At 37.3% G+C, this 23,376-nt stretch overlaps 1 protein-coding gene across 2 annotated transcripts in view; it reads right to left on the bottom strand.

The window, feature by feature from the left end:
- Positions 1–2,630: 2,630 nt before the first annotated feature.
- The window catches only part of LOC311292527 (NACHT, LRR and PYD domains-containing protein 3-like), a 115,985-nt gene continuing 95,239 nt past the window's right edge, over positions 2,631–23,376 (bottom strand). Inside the window, exons 13-16 of one of the 2 annotated variants that reach the window (XM_084412239.1) lie at positions 8,354–8,527; positions 6,101–6,274; positions 5,704–5,865; positions 2,631–3,739 (exon numbers count right to left, since the gene is read on the bottom strand). In XM_084412239.1, coding sequence (XP_084268365.1) covers positions 3,670–3,739; positions 5,704–5,865; positions 6,101–6,274; positions 8,354–8,527 — 580 coding nt within the window. In that variant the 3' untranslated portion in view covers positions 2,631–3,669. Of the gene's footprint in view, positions 3,740–5,703; positions 5,866–6,100; positions 6,275–8,353; positions 8,528–11,889; positions 13,525–23,376 lie in introns of those variants that run through there. The other variant, XM_084412240.1, reaches the window with a different exon arrangement.

The following is a 23,376-nucleotide window of genomic DNA, read 5'->3' as shown; positions in this document are numbered from 1 at the left end:
ACTAAAAAATCAATAATATTACATACATCTGGGTTCTCGCTACTTAACAAACTGCACACATCAGTTACATACGTACAAATACATAATATATCTCCTATTGTAAGAGAGTTCTGACACTCAGGCATTAGATCGAGAATGTTTTTAATAACCGCACACGGGGTCTTGTCACAGGTAAGAGACATGTTTACCATATGATTCCATTCGTTCGATAATCCACGTACGCCTTTCATTAATTCCATTAGTCGTTTTTCATCCGGACTCACGTCGGTATTTGTAGTCCAATTATTCAGGATAATCTTGTGAAGCAGTTTAGATATTCCAGATTTAACACGTGATTTAAAGAAATATTTTGTAATCCAAGAGACGCAGAAGAAGTTTCCCATTTTCAAACGAAAGTGATCTCTGGATCTTCAGATACGTCGAATTTCCACTTGTCCACGGCTGTGTAGATTATTTCCTCGCATGATTCGTCAATCAGCTTGTCACGTATTGAAGATAATTTTTCCACTATATACATCTCGTCCCGGAGCTCAAATAAAATAGCCTCAACAGCCCCCAGGATTCTCTGTAGATTCGGGGTGGGTCCGAACTGGCTCAAGGCCTGAGCTAATATGTTTTTTAACTCAGGTGTGAGAAGCTCCAGTCTGATCTCTTCAAAGCATCCGAAGAAATAATAAGCAGAGGGTTCAAACAAACAACTGTGTCTTGTCTGAGATGGATGGTCAACGCTGCACCCATCGCAGGAATTTTCTATCTGTTTATCCAGCAAAATTTCTAAAATTACAGCCAAAATAGCCTTGATGATCCGGTGGCCTGTCTCCCCTATGCATCCATCCGTCTCATCAACGGTTGTGTCTGGGGTCTCAGCGCCTGCGACAGGTGTTGAAACTCCGTAGTTTGTGAGGAAAGCCAGATTGTGATAACCAAGTTCAGTACAGAAATTATTTATCCATTCGTTGCTTTTCTGAGGTAATCCATTTGTCATAATCGGTAATCCATGTGCTCCAGCCGGTAATCCATCAGTAGTTCCAAGCAGTTGAGATGATGAAGAAAAGTCACTTCCTTGAGACATGATGCGTGAATGGGGTAAGCTTTCAAGAGGCCTCCTTTAAATGCTTGTAGAGAGTGGGAGGGGTTATATAGGCACCACGCCTCTCCGGGACTGCCCACTCAGGGTGGAAAAGCTTCACTTTAATGTTGGCGTAGCGTTCATACGCACTGGTCCACTGGAAAAGCTGATTGATCTTGGAAAAAATATTTTGCATAACCGCTAGATCTTTCCATTGGAACATGAATTTGAGATCATATAATTTCAAATGGTCTTTTTCAGATATCGGCCACGAGTATTCTGCGTTCTTTCCAAAATCACTACACAGAATGTAAATGTAGTCGTCTGGGTGTTTATTTATCTGGTCCGCCAAAATTCAGTATCTTGTACCCATGGTTAATCTAGCCCACTCGCCAATAAAAAGAGGCGTGTCCATACCGTCTTGCAAATCTCTCCATACTTTTGAATAGAATAAAATCCAATCCCTTTCAGTGAATTTTAAAGCAGGATCATCCGTGGAATTTGTGGTGAATCGCTCGTCGTTATCCACGTTAAAAAATCTGACTTCTCTGTTGATTTTGTCATAATCATATGTACACGCATGTCCTTCAGACAAGTGAAAAGTATATTTCACAGAATCTGCCGGCTCATGAAGAAATCGCGTTAAGCATGGTCCATGCGTTTCTCGTTTTTTTCGCGGAGCTAAAGACAAATCCTCCATAGCCTCACTAATCCTTCTTTCGGGTGTTTTCGGGGGTGCAGCCGTTGCCATTGCAGATGATCTGATTTGTAAAATCACAACTATCTCTTGTCATGTTTCCGCTCCTTTTTAAACATCTCATGTGACTGTGACGCTGTGGGAGGGGGGGTTCCCGTGAGTGATGTCATTTTTTACACACACCCTTAAATCGAGATTGACCTCTCAGCTTTGAGAGGGGTGTGTTAGGGGGTGTGGTCTCTTTGACCATTACACAGTGTTTTCTATGGTCATTTAACTTCGGACAATGAACTGACCGGTCGTGTTTTTCTGTTTGGAAGTGAAAAGGAGCTGCTGGGGTTTCCCATGGAACACCTGTTGTGGGAGGGGGTAGGGGCGGAGTCTGCCTGTGTCTCTCTGTAACCTTCACACACTCTCAGTCCTGACAAATCTCCGGAGTGTGTGGACGCTCTGCTCCACCACAAGGAGACACTTATATATCTTTTAAACTCTGACTCCTTTAACAATTGGGTATGTAGAAACGTAAGACTTTTTAAACTAGTTTGTGTTTTATGTAGAAGTTTTACAAAATACTGTGTGAAAGTTAAATATATCTTTAAACTCTGAGTTTTTAACAATTGGGTATGTAAAAACAAGGCTTTTTAACAATGTTTGTGTTTTATGTAAAAGTTTTACAAAATACTGTGTGTATTTCAACATTTTAAAAAAAATGATCTTTTTGTAAATGAAAAAGTTGTTTTAATGTTTTAACATCTTAAAATAACAATAACTCGCTTTTTTAATAACTCTTTTTAGAGAAAAATGCAATTTAAACTTATTTCATTGATGTTTTAAAAGTGATTAATGTACATATGTCTTCTTTAATAAAAACACTGATCTCACACTCTGACTATGTCTTTATTTCTTAAAAAGTTTATATCGTTTAGAACTACTGAACATGGGAAATTTTCCCACGCTTCAGATGTTCATCCCATAAGAAGGCGTGCCACAAGTCCGATTTTCCCACGGTGTATGTACAGTCCATAAGTGGGAGAGCTAAAATTCCCATGGTCAAAAGGGGCGGGGCTTAGAGGGCCATAAATCACTCAAAAGTGACATATGGTATCCCTCTATACTCTCTCTGACAGAAAATATTTAATTGATGAGTTGTCAATACAATATAAAACAATACAAGAATATATTGTATGATTTTACCTAAAAATTCAACATATTGAGACACAATGATAACTGCAAATCTACATTTGTATTTACACAACATCTAATTATTTCCTCTCTCTCTCTCGAGTACTGAGAGTGAATGATAAAACAGGTGGTAATTGCTGTGTTAGCTGTTTAAGCGAGCTGAGTAAAACTGTGTCATCTGCGCCTGTGGCAGGTTGAACTCTTTCAGTTGATGAAGAAAGCACAACCTCTGCTGGGTCTTTTCTGCAATAGAGCAAATATGATTGTCCCACTTCAGGAGCTGAGAGATGTAGAGACCAGGACCCTGAATGACTCCACAGTGCTGTTCATGATGGTGAGTGGGAATAATGCTGGGGTGATTCTCCTGAAGTCCACAATCATCTCCACTGTTTTGAGCGTGTTCAGCTCCAGGTTGTTGTGATGAACCAGACAGCAGCTGCTCTTTAACCTCCAGTCTGTAAGCAGACTCTTCTCCGTCCTGGATGAGGCCGATGACTGTGGTGTCGTCTGTAAACTTCAGGAGCTTGACAGAGGGTGTGTAGAGGTGCAGTTGTTGGTGTACAGTGAGAAGAGCAGTGGGGAGAGCACACAACCCTGAGGAGCACCAGTGCTGATGGTGAAGGTCCTAGATGTGAGTTTTCCAGCCTCACTCGCTGCTGTCTGTCTGAAGCTGGAGATCCACTGACAGATGAAGGTGGTACAGAGAGCTGGGTCAGTTTATTCAGGAGGATATCCGGGATGATGGAGTCCAGCTGCTCTTGAAAATCCTGGTAAACGGACTCGTGTCCATCCTGGATGAGGCAGATGAGAAAACAATCAGTATTCAGTGGAACAAAATGCAAGTTATAATATTTCAATTACTGTTTTAGAGTAAAAATAAGTTAAATTGAATTCCTGTAATCAGATAAATGACTGACTTTACATGATCTTGCATAGATATTTGTGTTTTAAATATAGTAGATGTAAAGCATGAATCATGTTCATATGTGTATGTGTGTGTGTGGGTGCGACTCCTATTGAGTCTCTGTAAAGGAGAAACTAATGAGTGTACGGCGTATGGAATAAACCACAGGGAGCAAATACAAATGTTATTTTGAGTTCAAACACAAACCTTTAGTTAAAGCCGTTTGTCCTCTAGTTTAAACATGTTTGTAGGCTCTTAGTAAATAACTGAGAGTAAAGTAAGTGTAAAGTAGTGTGACGTATTGCTTGTCACAGTAAAAACACACTAGAGACAGAGACATTTCTCATGTGAGCTGGACGCTGTGAGCTGAAGCTGGAACTGCACTGATTTTAGCAGGAGTGCAGCGTTTTCCTACAATCTGAACAAGTCTGTTCTCACACTGAAATGATTCACGTCTACTGACACAGTTAATAAAGCAGGTGTTGATGTAGAAAGCTGTGACAGTGAGCTGTTTTTCTCTTTCCTCCTTTGTGTTATGCTGGGTACACACCAAAAGATTTTTTACATCTTATAAGATTTTCAAAATGTGATAGACCACAAACATGAGGACAAAAAATCCTAGATTTAAGCATTTTGCTCCTATAGAGTGTGGTGTGCCATGATGTGACAAAGACAGCACACACACACAAACAGATTTTCAACCGGAGTCTCGACTGTGAACACAGGATATCTCGCAAAATCTCGTGAGACTTCAGAATAAGCATGGCGGACGATATGCAGGAAGAAATTGCGATAGTGTTTGGAATGATTTTCACAGAAAATTCACGTGAAAAAAAAAACATTGTACCCACCATTATAACCTTTTATACAGAAATATATTCATTCTTTATTGTCTTTATTTATTCTTTATTGGATTTATTGTCTCTTTAGAAAAAGTTATTTAATACCTCTATAGAACCTCACTGAACCCTTAACACTCAGCTTCTTTTTTTTTTATCTTTTTTTTTTTTTATTGATTTTAAGAATTACAATTACAGTCAGGGGGGTACAAAGAGTAAAGCAGATAAACAAACATAAAAAGACATATACATAATCAGTGACAAACTTAAAAGTTAATAAAAAATGTGAAAATGTTTACGGATTGAAACGCACTTTGCAGCTTTCTTATTTCTGATCATAAATATTAAACATGTTGAATATTTACGATTCACGATCGGAGCGGCTCCGACGTTCTTCCGAGCAGGTTCGGACACTCTTAACACACCTCACACCAAGGGAAAATCTGATAAGATAATCTGTTGAACCATCAAGATAATCGGGACATAGCTAGGATTGTCGGAAGGGGGAAAATCGGCCCAAAATCAGCCCGATTATCTTTTGGTGTGTACCTAGCATTAAACATTTCAATAACTTCACATTTTGTTCTCACACAAACCCTTTGTTGCAATAAAGCTACCAATCACCGACAGGGGCGGGTGTTGTGAGGTTTTCGCATGCAGCCATCATAGGCAGCTGTGCACGAGCGCAAAACCTCACAACACCCGCCCCTGTCAGTGACTGGTTGGAACACTATTTATTTTGGTTTTGAGTGATGTTGATACCAACTGTTTTTGTGTGCAGATCTCAGAGCCTAGACTGCCTAGAGAGACGCGTTTTTTTGACGGCATGCTTATGGGGCGGGCAGCTAGCGGATCGTTAGGAAATATTAGATGAATGTGATCATTTATGTTTGGGCCTGAAATCGCTGATACCACCTTTAATGACAATTTCCTTTCACGAATGTTTGAAAGGTTTGTTCACATATCAGAGGTAAATGAAGATCTCTTTAATATCTCAGTGATGTTTCCTCACCTCAGGACACAGTTTGAGTCTCGTAGCTCATCTCTGAGCCGCTGCTGTGAGTCTCCTATCTTATTGTCTCTCAGATCAAGCTCTTTTAAAAACTGCAGTGCTTTTGAGTTAGCCAAAGACTGAGTTAAAGAAGAAACATCTGTAATGCCACAGAGATATAGACTAGAAAGACACAAACAGAGGAAGAGAGATTATCTTACAAACAAATCATGAATGTGAAGAATTTTACACAAATATAATGTGAACTCAGACTCATTGTGAGATATAGAGTATAAAGTGTTTTAGTTTAAAAACCCAGAAAGTGCACTGCTATAAACAATGAAACATAAGCCCTGCTGTCTTCAAATAAATAAACTTCAGTCACACTGTAATTGCTGTACAGTATAATGATACTAACTGTAGTTTCTCCAGCTTGAATTGTGGGTTCATCAGTAGATCACTGAGGTTTTTCACTCCAGAGTCTCCTAGTTTATTCCCGCTCAGGTCCAGCTCTCTCAGGTGTGACGGGTTTGATTTCAGAGCTGAAGTCACATCAGAACAACCTTCATCTGTCATATCACAGCGGATTAAACTACATTAGCAGAGAGAGAGAAGAAAATAAGACAGAAGAAAAGAAAACCCTTTATTCTGTAAAGTCACATAATCTTCATCAGCAAATAAAACAGAGGAAGAGAGATCTTCATCTTTATTTCACCAGATCACAAAATACTAAGTTTGCACAAATACAATGTTAAAGTGTTTTAGCTTAAACTGTTGAAGTGATTTCAAGGCGAGACGATACAGGTGAATAGGGTAAATTTAGGAGCTAGGAGATATCGCCATGAAACTTTTCCAGTTGATTACCTACATTAAGATGAGAAAAAAATGTATTACAAGTTTTCTGTAATTTAATGTTTAAGTATGCAAACTAGGCCATATCTAATTAAATATGCGCTAATTTGCATATATTTTAAAAAACAAAATCTGAGTAATGGATAAAGCCTAGGGGTGTCAAAATTAATCGTTTCTACGATGCATCGCGATGCAGACGAGGACGATTCGGTATCGGTTCAGTAATAGACCATAACGATTATAATGTACGGACTTTTCTGACGTCATTTGTCGCGTACGTGCATTGTGGCGGAAGCATACAATGGCAGAGGGAGGCGAGACGCGAGTGCGAGAATATTAAAAATGCTCCAACTACTTTAAAAGCCGACATCTGGGCACGTTTCGGCTTTTAGGAACAACCTGGTAAGCACGACCTGCAGAAGACACGCGCTGTACTGTGCGCTCATGTCACACACAAATAGAATATGCAGGAGGTAGGCTAATACCAATAACTTCATAAACCACGTTAGCCGTTTTCACCCCAAGCTGTTAATGCCTGGCAGAGTCAGAGAGATGCGCGGATGAGCTCCAACGCCGAATCCGCAGCCAAAAATAAACAGTCCACCCGCCCCAATAATATTCTCTGATTTAAGTATCCGCACCCGATGGTCAAATTACAATTATTCTGTGTTGTTACGCGTGATTATAAATGGATGATCGTCACCTTCAACAGCGGACTCGGCGACGGTTGATGCGCGGATCTTTAATGGTAACATAATAGCCTACACTGATTAATGAGCGCTGCTTTTAAATGAACATTTTTGTAAAACAAAATTTCTTTGACAAATTTTCCTTTTCTTAATGGCATAAACAAGCTTTACTCCCTTGAAACTTTAACTGGAATGTCACTGTTTCTGTCACTGCGACTTCCCAAGCACACACACACGTGCGCACACATCACTTTTGAAGAGAAATTAAAAATTGAGGATGCGGTGCATCGCGATGCATTGTGATATCGAATTGAACTGAATCGATGACATGATAATCGTAATCGAACCGAACCGTGAGACCAGTGTAGGTTCACACCCCTAATAAAGCCAGGTTAAAAAAAAAAATTTTTCATTGTGTTTACATATTAGATGGGAAAAAATTTCAGAGGGATTTATGAATATCTACTTTTGTTATCCTGTAAATCAGAATATTCTGTCAATAGCCTTAAAAAAAAGATTTTAGCCATGTTTTTTGGAATAAAATGTTATATAAATCAAGCTAGGAATAATATATTTACAAATCCCTCTGTAAATGTCTTCATAATATAACTAGGTACAAGACTGGAAAGTTTGGTGTATATAGGTGCTACTGAAGTGGAGATTTCAGACTTGGAGAATGAGAGAAAAGTCATTTTGAGAAAACAGGCTTTAAAGATTTATCATCAGCCAATGAGATTGCGCATTCAGCCCTTTTACTTTCACGATTGGTTGCTGATAAAAAGGAAATGACCATATTTGGATCTGACAGGATTGTACAGGAGAGAGAGAGCTTCCTAACGGTGTGTGTGATGACAGGGAGCAGACAGCGATCGCGGAGCAGCGTGAGGATGAAGAACACCAACTTTTGTTGAATTTATGAGAACTCTACAGACGCAAACAGACAAAGTGTAGTAAAATAAAGACCTAAATGCGTATTTCTGACTTTTTTTTCCACCACAGTCTGAAAGAAGACATGTTATTGAAGACAAATATACAAAAATCTCAAAATTGACCAGTAAAAAACCCCCGATGTTTTTGCCTGCTGTGTCTCGCCTTTAGCATTTTGATTCTTGTATGTGAATGTGACTGACCTCAATCTCTCCAGTTTACAGTGTGAATCCTTCAGTACGGCACATAAGTGCTTCACTCCTGTGTTTCCTAGTGTATTCCCGCTCAGGTCCAGCTCTCTCAGGTGTGACGGGTTTGATTTCAGAGCTGAAGTCAGGATGAGACTCTGTTTCTCTGTAATACTGCATCTATTCAGACTGAAGACAGAAAGAGAAAATGACTCAGATCTATGATGATCAACTAACGTGTTCATCTTCATCCAGCAGACTTTTGCTGACAAATAAACAGGGAAATCAAAGTAAAGGTAACATGGAGGAAGATTACACATTGTTCATTTAAATATACTACCAACATTGTAACAATACAAAGGTTGAAATCATTGATGTATTTTTGTTTACAAATTCATTTCATATAATTTTTAAAGGGTCATGAAACCCCAAAACACATTTTTTGATGACGTGACGCATGACCTTTCCATCTCAGAGATGGTACAAGACAGGCATTTGTGGTTAAAAAGTATATATATATATATATATATATATATATATATATATATATATATAAACCAAAATACAGCGAAGTTATACAGTAGGTTATAGTACATTATTTCACGGACCCCCTGGCACTTGAGGACTGAAAGCCTCAGAAGAAAGCCCTGTCGAGGCTCTTCCCCGGTGCGGGTCGTGTCGAGCCATTAGTCTGGGTGTTTGATGAGGAAAAGATGAAATGTAGTAGTTGCAATAAACGCGTTATGAATCCGCACAACTGCAGCAGTGGAGGACTTTTATTCTGCTGAGCGGAGCTGAGGAAGAACTGATGACGGGACAGTTTGATCTTCGGCTGACAAATCAGAGGAAAGGAGCGTTTCGTTCCCGCCCACGTGTAGAAATCCAATATTCAAGCTGTTCATAAATGTTTCTAACTGAGAACGAAAAGCGAAAAATCAAGCTGAATACTTTTGAAAAAAAATTTTTTTGAAAAAAGGGACTGTTTTCTCGTTTTTCTACTTTCAATATTAAATAAAAAAACGAATGAACATTTCCTTTCATTTCATTTCCTATTTGGAATGGAATAACGAGAAATGAAAAAAGACTGATCATTTATAAGTTTTTTCGTTTAGTTTAATAAATGGAAAATGAGATTTCAGCTTGATTTCTAATTTTTTGTCTGTGGTTTACAAATCGGCTTATGGCTTTGATATTTTGTTCGCACATGTGGGCGGTGCTGAAACGGCCCTTTCATCTGATTGGTCAAACCGCTTCGTCTTCAGGACAGCCAGAATAAGAGTCCGTACGGCACACTCACATCCCACTTTAATAAGCTTTTGCACCACTCGCTGACATTTGATGCAGAAATATGTTGCTGGAACACAATTAGTGCTGCTGCGATGCTTCACTTCTAATGTACGACACTTGAGAGATCGCAAGCCATAGGCTACTATATGCTGACATGGAGTTTGCTGTTTTATATATGTATAGCCTATTCAAGAGCACTGCTTTTGGAAGTAGGTCCTACCTGTGTGTCATTGTCCCATTGAAAAATGCAATGAAAATATTTGATATAATATGGATAAAGTAAAATGTTTTACTGTAGCCTATTATTGTATGGGCAACAAGGATTGGACTTAAAAACAATGATAAACATGACCGTGATAACATGTCCATAACATTTCCCACTCGCCTTTTAATGAGATCAGTAGGTGTGTGTGTGTGTGTGTGTGTGTGACAACAGAAGCTGCTGTGTGCTCTTCCTAATTGAATGCAAGTATTATTTCTACAAACTGAGCTCATAACTCAAAGGACTGATTAATAACAAGTGTATTTTTTTTTAAACATACATAATGTAATTCTTGTATGCAAAATGTATTTACATTTGCTATAATTTTTATCTAATTTAATTTCTTAATTTCGCTCATGGAGACGGACAATGTACCATGTTTTAGTGGAAGATTGCTGCCATCTACTGGAAAGCAAACACATTTAAGATTAAATAACATGACATTTGAAGGACAGCCACTAGATGCTGCAGCGCATCACTCACCGGCTCGTTTCCCATTTCCACATATTGTAGGTATTCATCTTTTCACAAGTTTTTTATTTAGATGTGTTTAGACATTATAAAATCATTATTATAACAATAAAAAATAATCTTTGGTCAAAGTATCTTAAGTATCATCGTTTTTTACAATACAGTCAGACCTGAACATGGTGTTATATGTGTATAGGCCTATATGTGTGTGTTTCTGTATTCGTTCTGCATTGTGGATGTTTTATGGTGTCGCCCTTCATTTCTGTGTCTGCTCCGCATTGTAGCTGATTTATTTTTGGGACAAAATATGTAACAGAGAGCAATCCTATGGATTACTTTTGGGGGTGGGGTTGTGCGTGTTTTGGGTGAGCATTCCCCAATGTGGATGTGTTAACGTGTTGTCGCTCTCAAATCATGTTCAGTTTTGGTTGCATGCATTGTTGTGAAGATAAATAACATATTGCACATTACATTTTCAATTGTATTGACTGACTCACACATCTGCCTGCAGACACCCAGCTGTGCAGATTCATTTATAGATTTAACAACATTTAACCCAAGCCAGTGGAGACCAATCCAGCTTCTGGAGGACCAATGTCCTGCAGTTTAACTCCAGCCTATTCCTACACAATTCATCAGGTACACAAGCTCTAACTGGGGTGGTAGCCTTATATATATATATATATATATATATATATATATATATATTAGGGCTGGGGGAATTAACGCGTTAATCTTTGCGATTAATTTGAAATGTTTAACGCGTAAAAAAAAAAAAAACACAATTAACGCAGCACTTTTTTTTTTTTTGCCTCGTTTTAATGATTTCCTGTTGCGGCTGCTATTGAAAAGACCGAAATATGCCGTCCCGCCCCTCCATGTTCGGCGATCAGGTTTCATTCTCGCGCAGCTTTCATGAGCGGGTCTTTTCTGCTCTGTGTGTGTGCCGCGCTCTGTGTTTCGTTTGTGTGTGTGTATGGCAAGCCGTTTTAACTTTTAATCATTCACAGGATATGAATTCTTGATATCAACAATTCAATTTTCACTAGTTAACCCTTTAGGCACCAAGGTTTTTTTGAAAAAATGCTGGAATTTGACATCAAAATTTCAAAAGCTTGTAGCTTGAAAGGGCTTAAAGATAGAGATCTACTGTAAATTAGAAAAATGTTGGGGATGACTGAAAGTTTATGTGGGGTGTAAATATACTCATCTAATTTGCATATTATGACGTTATCAGGGGGCGGCCCTCTTGAATTTCATAATATTCAGGAAATAGTATATATTGAACTGATGTTTGAACTTATTTGCATGTTTTATTTTTATTATCCTCATTCCAAATGATGAGAAAAGAGGAAACCAACAATAACAGGAGAAAGTACTAAATTATTACTATACTATATAGTAGTAAAACGCATGTGAACAGTAGCCTACTTTTTGATCAGTTCATCAGTAATATTCAGGAAATAGTAGATATTGAATTGATGTTGGAATTTATTTACATGCTTTTTTTTTTTCTTGTCTTTTTATCCTCATTCCAAATGATCGGTGTCACAGGGTAAGCCTGCATGGACTACACACACACATACACATGCACGTTACGCGCATACACCGGCGTCATGTATTACAGTCTGTTAGCCGACATATATTCATGTATGTGTAACATTCGATATCATGGTGTTGTAAACTTGTTGTATGATGTCCTGTATGTAGTTTTACCTGAGTTATGAGAACTAGCAACCGTAATACGAGTGCATATGATGATAGCATAATAGAATTGTCTTTTCTCATACAGAAATAAATCACCACCACGAGTATTTGATTTAGATATTTTATTGAATACAGTGGAAGAGATATAGATGATGCTTACCATGTTTTGATGAGTCATTGGCCAAACCTGTTCGGTTAGACATCCGGTCTATTTATAGGTCTTTGTGTCCGCGCCAACTTGTGGCGCGTTCATGTGAGTGACGTCACCGGAGAGTTTATTCTCATAGTGTTGAGTTATGGGTTTTCTTTGAATATGTATACTGGCAGATATGATTTTTGCATGCATGTTTATTTGTATTTATTACTTTTGTTATTGTTTTTGTTTTCTTTATTATTATTATTATGTATTCCTGTAAGGTATGTAAAATGTGTTACCTTCCAGGTGGTATGTTCCAGATTAGGAGGAGTCAGGCCTATAAAATGACTCCGGAAAGTTAGTAGGATAGTTCAGAGATAGGAGGTGAGGAGAGGTCTTGGTAGGCCATGGACAGCTTTACTCTGGGAAAGTACTGCTTATGTAGTGCACTTGCACATACAGGTCAGGTTATGCTTATTTGATGTATATTTGATCTTATGTTTTGGTGCAGTTATATATTCTGTGATATCTAAGTTTGCTTATTTTTGTTGTTGTTTTTTTTTTTCTATTTTTCTTCCCACCAATTCTGAGTGACTGTCACCATGCACCTCAATAAAAGCACTGGTAACCATGACCAACTGTTTCCTCTGTCAATTGGAGCCTCCAACCGCTCAAGGCCTTCATAACAATCGGAAAAGAGGAAACCAACAATAAAATAGGAGAAAGTACTAAATGATTACTATATTACAATACTTTAGTAGTAAAACACATCTGAACAGTAGCCTACTTTTTGATCAGTTCATCAGTAATATTCAGGAAATAGTAGATATTGAATTGATGTTGGAATTTGCTGCCTTTACCTCTAGCAACAGCTCTCCTATGTACACTAAGACCACGTCCACCCCTGCCACCCCCATCCCCGTTGGGCACATGGTCAAAATGATCTGTTTGTGCTTCGTGAACACTCGCGCCTTGCGCGGCACAGATGTACCGGGAGAAGTGCGGGCGACACCATTGCGCGGCCCAGATGTACCGGGAGAAGCGCGATCATTAGACGGCCGATCGTCATTTCCAAAAGGCAAATATTCCCCTTCAGAGTCAGAATCGGCGAATAACATTTGCAACACATCCTCACAGTACAAGTTTTTATTAGCCATTTGACGATTTTCTCTCACATATCTCACAATTTACTCAGACGCTCTGAATTGAGCTGCTTCCGCATCAATGACACGATCACTCACTTGCTCTGCTGTTTCCTCCAACACTTTGAATAGGAACATGACGTCATTTTGGTCTTGAATCGAAGTATTACATGTCTGCCATCTAGTGGTAGGGAATACAAATGAGATATTACACCATATTAGGATCTACAGCCTGTTTTTTTAAGTATGACGTCTTGTCGCAATTTTGCGACTTTGGGACTTAGAGGGTTAAAATGATAGTTATTGATATCAGAAATTAGATTTCTACTAGTAACAATGGTAATTTTTGATATCAGGAATTACATTTCCACTAGTAACAATGCTAATTCTTGATATCAGCATTTACATTTTCACTAGTTAAAATGATAATTCTTGATATCAACAATTGAATTTCAACTAGTAAAAACTATAATTCTTGATATCTGTAATTGTATTTTCACTAGTGAAATGTTACCATCTATTCTTGATATCAACAATTGAATTGCTACTAGTAACAATGTTCATTTTTGATATCAATAATTCCATTTTCACTAGTGACAATGTTAATTTCTGATATCATGAATGTGATTGTTACTAGTAAGAAAGCCATTTTAGATATCTGAAATTATATTGATATCAGAAATACATTTTCAGATATAAAAAAAAAAAAAATTACAAGTAGCAATTTAATTGTTGATATCAAGAATAGACATTTTTACTAGTAACCACAAAATTCTTGATATCAGGAATTTGCATTTATACTAGTAACAATGTAATTATTGATATCAAAAATTATATTTCTACTAGTAAGAAATACAAAGCTGATATGTGTATTCAGAATTGTAACTAGAAAGAAATCAAGTTTTGATATCTGTAATAGTTTTGTCGTCCTTTTATGGCAAGCCGTTTTAGCTTAAATTGTACCCAGCGTTACTCGTCGTGATTGCATTTTTACTAACTAGTACTAGTAAGAAATCAATTCTTGATATCAACAATGGATTTTGAATGGCAGCCTATGGTAACATTTCACTAGTGAAAATGCAATTACAGATATCAAGAATTATAGTTTTTACTAGTTGAAATTCAATTGTTGATATCAAGAATTATCATTTCAACTAGTGAAAATGTAAATGTTGATATCAAGAATTAGCATTGTTACTAGTGGAAATGTAGATTAGATTAGATTAGATTCAACTTTATTGTCATTACACAAGTACAGGTACAAGGCAACGAAATGCAGTTTAGGTCTAACCAGAAGTGCAATAGCAGCAAGTGCAGGATATACAGTGGTTCCATAAGTGCAGAACATGGATATGTACTGAATAAATATAGAGTTGAATACTATTATAAACAAAAATTTACAGATAGATTGTCCTATGAATATAATATACAGATAACTATTACTGTGAACAGAGTTTACAGCTAGATATGTACTGAATATAATAATATACAGATGGCTATTACTATAAACAGAATGTTTACAGATAGATATGTACTGAATATAATATACAGATGGCTGTTACTATAAACAGAATTTTACAGATAGATATGTACTATGAATATATATACAGATGGCTGTTACTATAAACAGAATGTGAGCATAATATACAGATGGCTATTACTATAAACAGAATTTAACAAATAGATATATGTATAAGTTAGGCTAATGAGCAGTATAACAATGGATTAAAGTAGTGCAAATAAAGTTTGGACAGAAGCTATCCGAGTGAGTGCAGTGGAAAGTAATTGCATATTACAGTTAAGGTACGATATTGCAATGTATATGTAAACAGTCGGTACTGTAAATAAACAGTCGGCAGTGCAAATTGAGCATATTCCAGTCAAGGTAGTAGTGCAAGATGCATATGTAAACAGTTGTTACTGTAATACAGTCAGCAGTGCAAATGTACATGCTGATATCAAGAATTAGCATTGTTACTAGTGGAAATGTAATTCCTGATATCAAAAATTGCCATTGTTACTAGTAGAAATCTAATTCCTGATATCAATAACTATCATTTTAAATAGTATGGCAATATGGCAAGCTGTTTTAGCTTAAATTGTACCCAGCGTTACTCGTCGTAATTGCATTTTTACTAGTAAGAATTCAATTTGAGAGCTTTACAATTCAATTCTTACTAGTAGCAATTACAATTAGAGAGCTCTCTAATTCAATTATTAATAGTAAAAATTACAATTAGAGCGCTCTCTAATTCAATTATTACTAGTAAGAATTACAATTACAAAGCTCTCTAATTCCATTCTTACTAGTAACAATTCCAATTAGAGAGCTCTACAAATGAATTTTTACTAGTCATATGTCTCCATTGACTTCCATTCATTTTTAATTACGGAGCTCTACAATTGAATTGTTACTAGTAAGAATTGAATTAGAGAGCTCTGCAATTGTAATTCTTACTAGTAATAATTGAATTATAGAGCTCTGTAATTGTAATTCTTACTAGTAATAATTGAATTAGAGAGCTCTCTAATTGTAATTGCTACTAGTAAGAATTGAATTGTAGAGCTCTCTAATTGAATTCTTACTAGTAAAAATGCAATTACGACGAGTAACGCTGGGTACAATTTAAGCTAAAACGGCTTGCCATATTATAGAGCTCTGTAAGTGTAATTCTTACTAGTAATAATTGAATTAGAGAGCTCTCTAATTTAAATTTTTACTAGTAATAATTGGATTAGAGAGCTGTCTAATTGTAATTGTTACTAGTAAGAATTTAATTGTAGAGCTCTCTAATTGAATTCTTACTAGTAAAATGCAATTACGACGAGTAACGCTGGGTACAATTTAAGATAAAATGGCTTGCCATAAACTAGTGAAAATTTAGTTGTTGATATCAAGAATTCATATCCTGCGAACGATTAAAAGTCAAAACGTATGGCAACCGTTTTAGCTTAAATTGTACCCAGCGTTACTCGTCGTAATTGCATTTTTACTAGTAAGAATTCAATTAGAGAGCTCTACAATTCAATTCTTACTAGTAGCAATTACAATTAGAGAGCTCTACAATTCAATTATTATTAGTAAGAATTACAATTACAGAGCTCTCTAATTCAATTATTACTAGTAAGAATTACAATTACAGAGCTCTCTAATTCAATTATTACTAGTAAAAATAACAATTACAGAGCTCTCTAATTCAATTCTTACTAGTAAAAATTCCAATTAGAGAGCTCTACAAATGAATTTTTACTAGTCATGTCTCCATTGACTTCCATTCATTTTTAATTACAGAGCTCTACAATTGAATTGTTACTAGTAATAATTACAATTAGAGAGCTCTACAACTGAATTGTTACTAGTAAGAATTACAATTAGAGAGCTCTCTAATTCAATTATTACTAGTAACAATTGCAATTAGAGAGCTCTCTAATTAAATTCTTACTAGTAAGAATGCAATTACAGAGCTCTCTAATTTAATTTTTACTAGTAAAAATACGAATTAAAGATATGTATAATCTCTGTATAATCTGTAATTGAATTAAAGAGCTCTGCAATTGCATTCTTACTAGTAACAACTGAATTAGAGAGCTCTCTATTTAAATTGTTACTAGTAAGAATTGAATTAAAGAGCTCTGCAATTGCATTCTTACTAGTAACAATTCAATTGTACAGCTCCGTAATTAAAAATGAATGGAAGTCAATGGAGACATATGACTAGTAAAAATTCATTTGTAGAGCTCTCTAATTGGAATTGTTACTAGTAATAATTCAATTAGAATGCTCTGTAATTGTAATTCTTACTAGTAATAATTGAATTAGAGAGCTCTGTAATTGTAATTCTTACTAGTAATAATTGAATTAGAGAGCTCTCTAATTGTAATTGCTACTAGTAAGAATTGAATTGTAGAGCTCCCTAATTGAATTCTTACTAGTAAAAATGCAATTACGATGAGTAACGCTGGGTACAATTTAAGCTAAAATGGCTTGCCATACAAAACGGCTTGCCTATTGCCATTCCCAGGATATAAATTGTTAATATCAAGAATTATAGTTTTTACTAGTTGAAATTCAATTGTTAATGTCAAGAATTATAGTTTTTACTAGTTAAAATTCAATTGTTGATATCAAGAATGAACATTTTTACTAGTTGAAATGTAATTCCTGATATCAAAAATTGCCATTGTTACTAGTAGAAACATTATTCCTGATATCAAGAATTATAATTTAAACTAGTGAAAATTGAATTGTTGATATCAAGGATTCATATCCTGGGAATGAATAAAAGTTAAAACGGCTTGCCATAGTGTGTGTGTGTGTGTGTGTGTGTCGGCGCGCTCTGTCGTTAACGGCCCAGCGGCGCACTCTCCGTTCCGTGTGTGTGTATGTGTGTGTCATGGGCGGATCTACAGGGGGTAAGGGGGGGCAGGTGCCCCCCCACTCTAGAGCCTTGCCCCCCCAGCTGCCCCCCTAACTTTGATGATCCAAAAACTGTAGGCCTACTTGTAAAAACAACCCGCCACTATGTCCACAAGCTTCTCAAAACAGTGAATTAACCCCTTAACGCCGACTGTCGCGAATTCGCAACAAACCCCTTCCATTCAGACTGCAGGCGAGATAGCGTGTGTTTTCCCCCAATGCCTGTTTGTATACATACCTAGGAACCTTTTGCACGCACTGGTTTCTCGTAGGAGCGGTCGGAGTGGGAACTACATCCGGTTCACGGAAGCTAATATTTTGGTTTGCAAAATCCGCAAATCAGGGGCGCAAATGTGGAGAAATTGGCCAAAATGAGTTAAGTTGTGCTAAGATAAAAATATGTACCAGCTTATTGATTGCTTCTATAGCTATGTTATTCATATAGACTTCATGTGACGAATATTTTTTACGTACTTTGTAGATTTCTGTTTGTAGCGAATTCGCGACATTCGTCCATAACGGCTGGATTGAACTATAATGGCTACATATAATAATGCTGTATTTAGATGGTTTCAGCCAAAAAATTATTATTAATTTTTTTTTTTTCACAAAAAATAGCATGTTAGGATATAACACTATAAGAATATATAATGTATGCACTGGAGAAACAAGGAAAGAGTTAAACAGAGTGTAACATGGAATGTATAAAAACTACTGTCAATGTTAGGGAGTAGGAGAGTGTTTTGTTTCTTGCTGTTGTCAAGATTCATTAATTTGTCAATTAAAGTTTTTAAGTTCTAACAACTTTGTGCCATGAATAAAATCTACATACCTGAGATGGGAAAATGTGTTTTATTAATTTTACCATTTTGTAAAAAAAATGACCCTAAATGCCTGTTGTCGCTAATTTGCAACATACCTAAATTTATATCTATTTTATATGGTATAGACAAATTAACAATCTCAACTTAATTTAGCATCAGCTTGGAGCCAGACACACACATAATAATTTTTTTTATTTAATTGTAAATAAATTCAGGCATCAACATTTACCAAAAGTGAACAATTTAATTTTTAATTTATTATTAGCCCCTCCCCCCTGCCCCTCAAATACTTAGCTACGTCCCTGATTCAAACGTGCAGAGCGGCGTTCGCTCAGTCTGGCTCACACACAGCGAGTCTGCTGTGGTGCGGTGGCCGTGCAACCCGACTGGAGAGACTGAGCTGCCCCAGAGCCTCTGAAGGTGAAGTGAGTTTCCCCAGGTGTAGTTTAAACACACGTTTAACTTAAAGTTACATTTGTAATGAATGTATTGTATGCTAAAGACGATTCAGCATCAGCAAAAACAGTGAGTCTATTACGTTAGCCAAAATCAGCGGTCAAATCTCTCCCTCGTGATTTGTAAAAGCACTCTTCCCTTTGATTAGCCTAATTTTGATTTTAGTAAAGACAAGAACAGCTTAATAAAAAATATTGTTTGTATCCATAACGTTTACTCATGGTCGCCGTTACGCCGACGTTACAACAATACAGTGCAGTTAGGAGATCGATCATTTGATTAGCTAAGCAGTCCTATTAAATTCAATTCCTCTCAGAAATCACAGCAATGAAACCAGGTTACAACTGGGGAAATAACAAATACAAGGACTAAGTATGGGCGTTAATAGTTGGGAGAAAATGATGCGTAATAATGATTAGATCTGCATTTGGTCTTAAAGAGGCAGCAGTCTAATAAACCTGCTGACGATTGCTCCATTAATGTGAATCAAACAACAAAAGGCAAAGAGAAAATCAGTCGCAGCTTGTGAATGATATAAGCTTTAATCTATCTATGATAAACTATGCAGTGTTATTTTAAATCTGACTTTATCAGATGTCTTTTTAGCCCATTTAACTCCTGAACAGTAATCAGTAGACATTACTGAAATTAAAGCACTGGATATATAATTTGTATATTTGTTTAATTGTATACTTTTTTTGTTTGACCATGTGTTTGTACTTTGTTTTTGGTGTCCTGTGTCTTCTGAATATTAAACAAAAGCCTGCACCACTTCTGCATAACATACATGTTTTATTTGTTTTGTTAAAGCATTGCTTTTTCTTTTGCTATAGATATTTATTTTACATTTCAAAATATAAAGCAATATTAATTGTGTTCTAAATAATTTTTTCCCCTTTTTTTTAATATAACAAAAAGAACCGTTAAAGTACCGGATCGATAAGGAGTATTGGTAAGAGTAGTAATACCAAACGATACCCATCCCTATTGGCAGCAACGAATTAAAAGTTATGGCCAATTTAACTGTGATTAAATTCAGTATATACGTCTGCCATATGTTGCCACCCCTCAAAAATTCCTGCCTCCCTCTCGCCACCCCATAAATATTTTTCTAGATCCGCCCTGTGTGTCGGCGGCTCTGTCGTTAACGGCCCAAACGCTTCAATCATGTACCGAGCACTGGAAAAGCAAAGTCCGCTCCAATAACGTGAAATTACTCAGTAGTAGACTTCTGTTTGCTGAGCTGGTATAGTCATGCTGGGCAACAATGGTAAAATTACCTGCTCTGATCACATGCTCTGGTAATAATAGCTTTGTAGGACTATATTTTATTTTGATAATTAGTAAAAAATAATAATAATAATCATAATCTGTTAAATTGATTATGTTGATTGATTATTGAAAAAGAATAATATATTGATATATTGATGTTTAATATTTTAATATAGGGCTATTTTCTGTTCCTTTTTTTTCCTGTGTTGTTTAATTAGGTGATTTTAAGTTTAAATATTGATGATTACAAGCTTGGGGGAAACACAATTAATTGCAATTAATTACAGCAAATTGTGCAATTAATTAGTTTTTTTTTTTTTTTATCGATTCCCAGCCCTAATATATATATATATATATATACAGTGCTATGCATAAGTTTAGACACCCATGCTAAAGTTGACTAAAAAGAGGAATAAAAAATCATCTTTTGGACACTGAACTTAATGCCTCAATTTAAAAAATTAGGAAAAATCCAACCTTTAAGGACACCAATTTTCTTTGTGAATGAATAATGTATCGTAAATAAATAAATGTTCTTCCTTAAAATACAGGGTGCATAAGTTTGGACACCCCTATGTTAAATTCCCATAGAGGCAGGCAGATTTTTATTTTTAAGTATTTAAAAAAAAAAAAAAATTAGGCTACTATGCATCCTGATAAAGTTCCCTTGGCCTTTGGAATTAAAATAGCCCCACATCATCACATAGCCTTCACCATACCTAGAGATTGGCATGGGGTACTTTCCTTAAGATTATCTCTCAATGCAAATCAAACTAGCTATTAGGCTAACTGAAATAAAACCATGCCAATCTCCATGCCAAGTGTTTTTTCGCTCAGCCGAGCCCTCTCTGTTGCTGTGTGGAGCAGCCTGTGTCAGTCACCTCTTTTACTCCGACTCCTGAATGTCACTCACTCACTCATCCGGGCACTGCGGTCTCATGAGGAAACGCAGCTTTTTGATATAAAGTTTTTCATGTTCCCTAATACAAATATTTTTACATGTTATTTGCCTTTCTGAATACTGTATTCGGGTTCGGCTCCACCCCTAATATATATATATATAACTAATAATAAAAAGGAACTTTTAAAAGGGTAACATCCCAGTGACGTTTTTGTACCATTTTCTTCTGAGAGTGTAGCCTGGATATTTCTAGTAAACCTGAAGACTTGCTGAGCTGGTTCAGGAGTGTTTATTGGGTTGAAGCTGAACTTTGCAGGACATTGACCCTCCAGGATCAGGACACCCCTGACATAGGCCCTTCACATTAACTGAATGTGATTTATCAACACCTAGTACATCTAAAATATAGAGCTCATGACAAATGAAAACAACATAAATAAAGTATTTTAGTTGTTAGAAAATACTACCAGAGCTTTGATGGACAAACATTATATGCATAAAGCAGTGGGAATAAATAATACCTTGAAAGAAACTAGCAAATCTCAGAGAAACATCAACCAATTCAGCATGTAACAATAATAACTTAAAAAGTGCTGTCTTATAATTTACAGTATTTAGAGGCTTGGTTTTAAATTGTATCACACATATGATAAACTCTGTTAAATGTAATTTGTAGATTAATGTATTTGGTTAATTAAGCATCACGATCCAGTTAATTTTGTATTATAGGCCTTAAATTGAAATATGAATAGGAACTGCACTGTTAACGTTAAAGGCTAGAATACACTGTAAATTACTGGTTATAAAAAATGTTATTAATAGTTTACTTTAGATTAGAAATGCAATCTAACTGTTCCTCTCCAACCCTGATAATTGTGTCAGGTATTCAGTATCCTACAAGTTCAACTGATTCAATTATGTTTTTGATCTCATTCTATTTGTGTGAACTGAGTACTCAACGCTTACAGTCATGCTGTTACATTTCTATCTATTTTCACAATTATTTATTCAGGTGTCTCACTCTCTCACACACACACACACACACACACACACACACACACACACACACACACACACACACACACACACACACACACACACACACACACACACACACACACAGGTTAGACATGTTATCATGGTCATGTTATCACACACCTCATTCATCCACGTCTCGTTCCTCCCTCTCATTGTCGCTGTCATAGGAGCGCGTGCACACGCGATGCTGATCGCACATGGACATTCATCCATCTCTCCACTCTCCCTTCCATATCCATTTCCCGGTCATTTCACACACTTACACTGCACTGTCTTGTCGTTTCGTCCCTGTGTTGTGTGTCTGTGAGGGCGTAGTCAGTCTTCCAGTGGGAAAGACCTGGGAAAGACCGATCGAGCGGCGGCCGCTGATGACATCACGGCCGGGTTGCGCCCGCGCATCGCAACCGGAAGCTGACGAAACCATTGTCTAGTGTGAATCATAGACTGTAAAAAAAGATGGACGACGCCCCTTCGCTCTCTTCCATTGATGAGAACTGAAGCCGCCAGTGTCCCGATATGACGCTGACATATTGGAACTTGAGTCTGCGCAGTAGCAATCTCGGGACCAGACCTGCGCAGTAGCGATCTCGGGACCAGACCCGCGCAGTAACGACCTCGGGACCAGACCCGCGCAGTAGCGATCTCGGGACCAGACCTGCGCAGTAGTGATCTCGGGACCAGACCCGCGCAGTAGCGATCTCGGGACCAGACCCGCGCAGTAGCGATCTCGGGACCAGACCCGCGCAGTAGCGATCTCGGGACCAGACCCGCGATCTCGGCACCAGACCCGCGCAGTAGCGATCTCGGGACCAGACCCGCGCAGTAACGATCTCGGGACCAGACCCGCGCAGTAACAATCTCGGGACCAGACCCACGCAGTAACGATCTCGGGACCAGACCCGCGCAGTAACGATCTCGGGACCAGACCCGCGCAGTAACGATCTCGGGACCAGACCCGCGCAGTAACGATCTCGGGACCAGACCCGCGCAGTAGCGATCTCGGGACCAGACCCGCGCAGTAGCGATCTCGGGACCAGACCTGCGCAGTAGCGATCTCGGCACCAGACCCGCGCAGTAGCGATCTCGGGACCAGACCTGCGCAGTCGTGAGCAGGAAGTAAAGCTG

Source organism: Rutilus rutilus, assembly GCF_951802725.1.
Source record: "Rutilus rutilus genome assembly, chromosome: 6".
Lineage (NCBI taxonomy): Eukaryota > Metazoa > Chordata > Actinopteri > Cypriniformes > Leuciscidae > Rutilus > Rutilus rutilus.
Note: the sequence above shows the minus strand (reverse complement) of the source record. Positions and strands in the feature narration are given on the sequence as shown.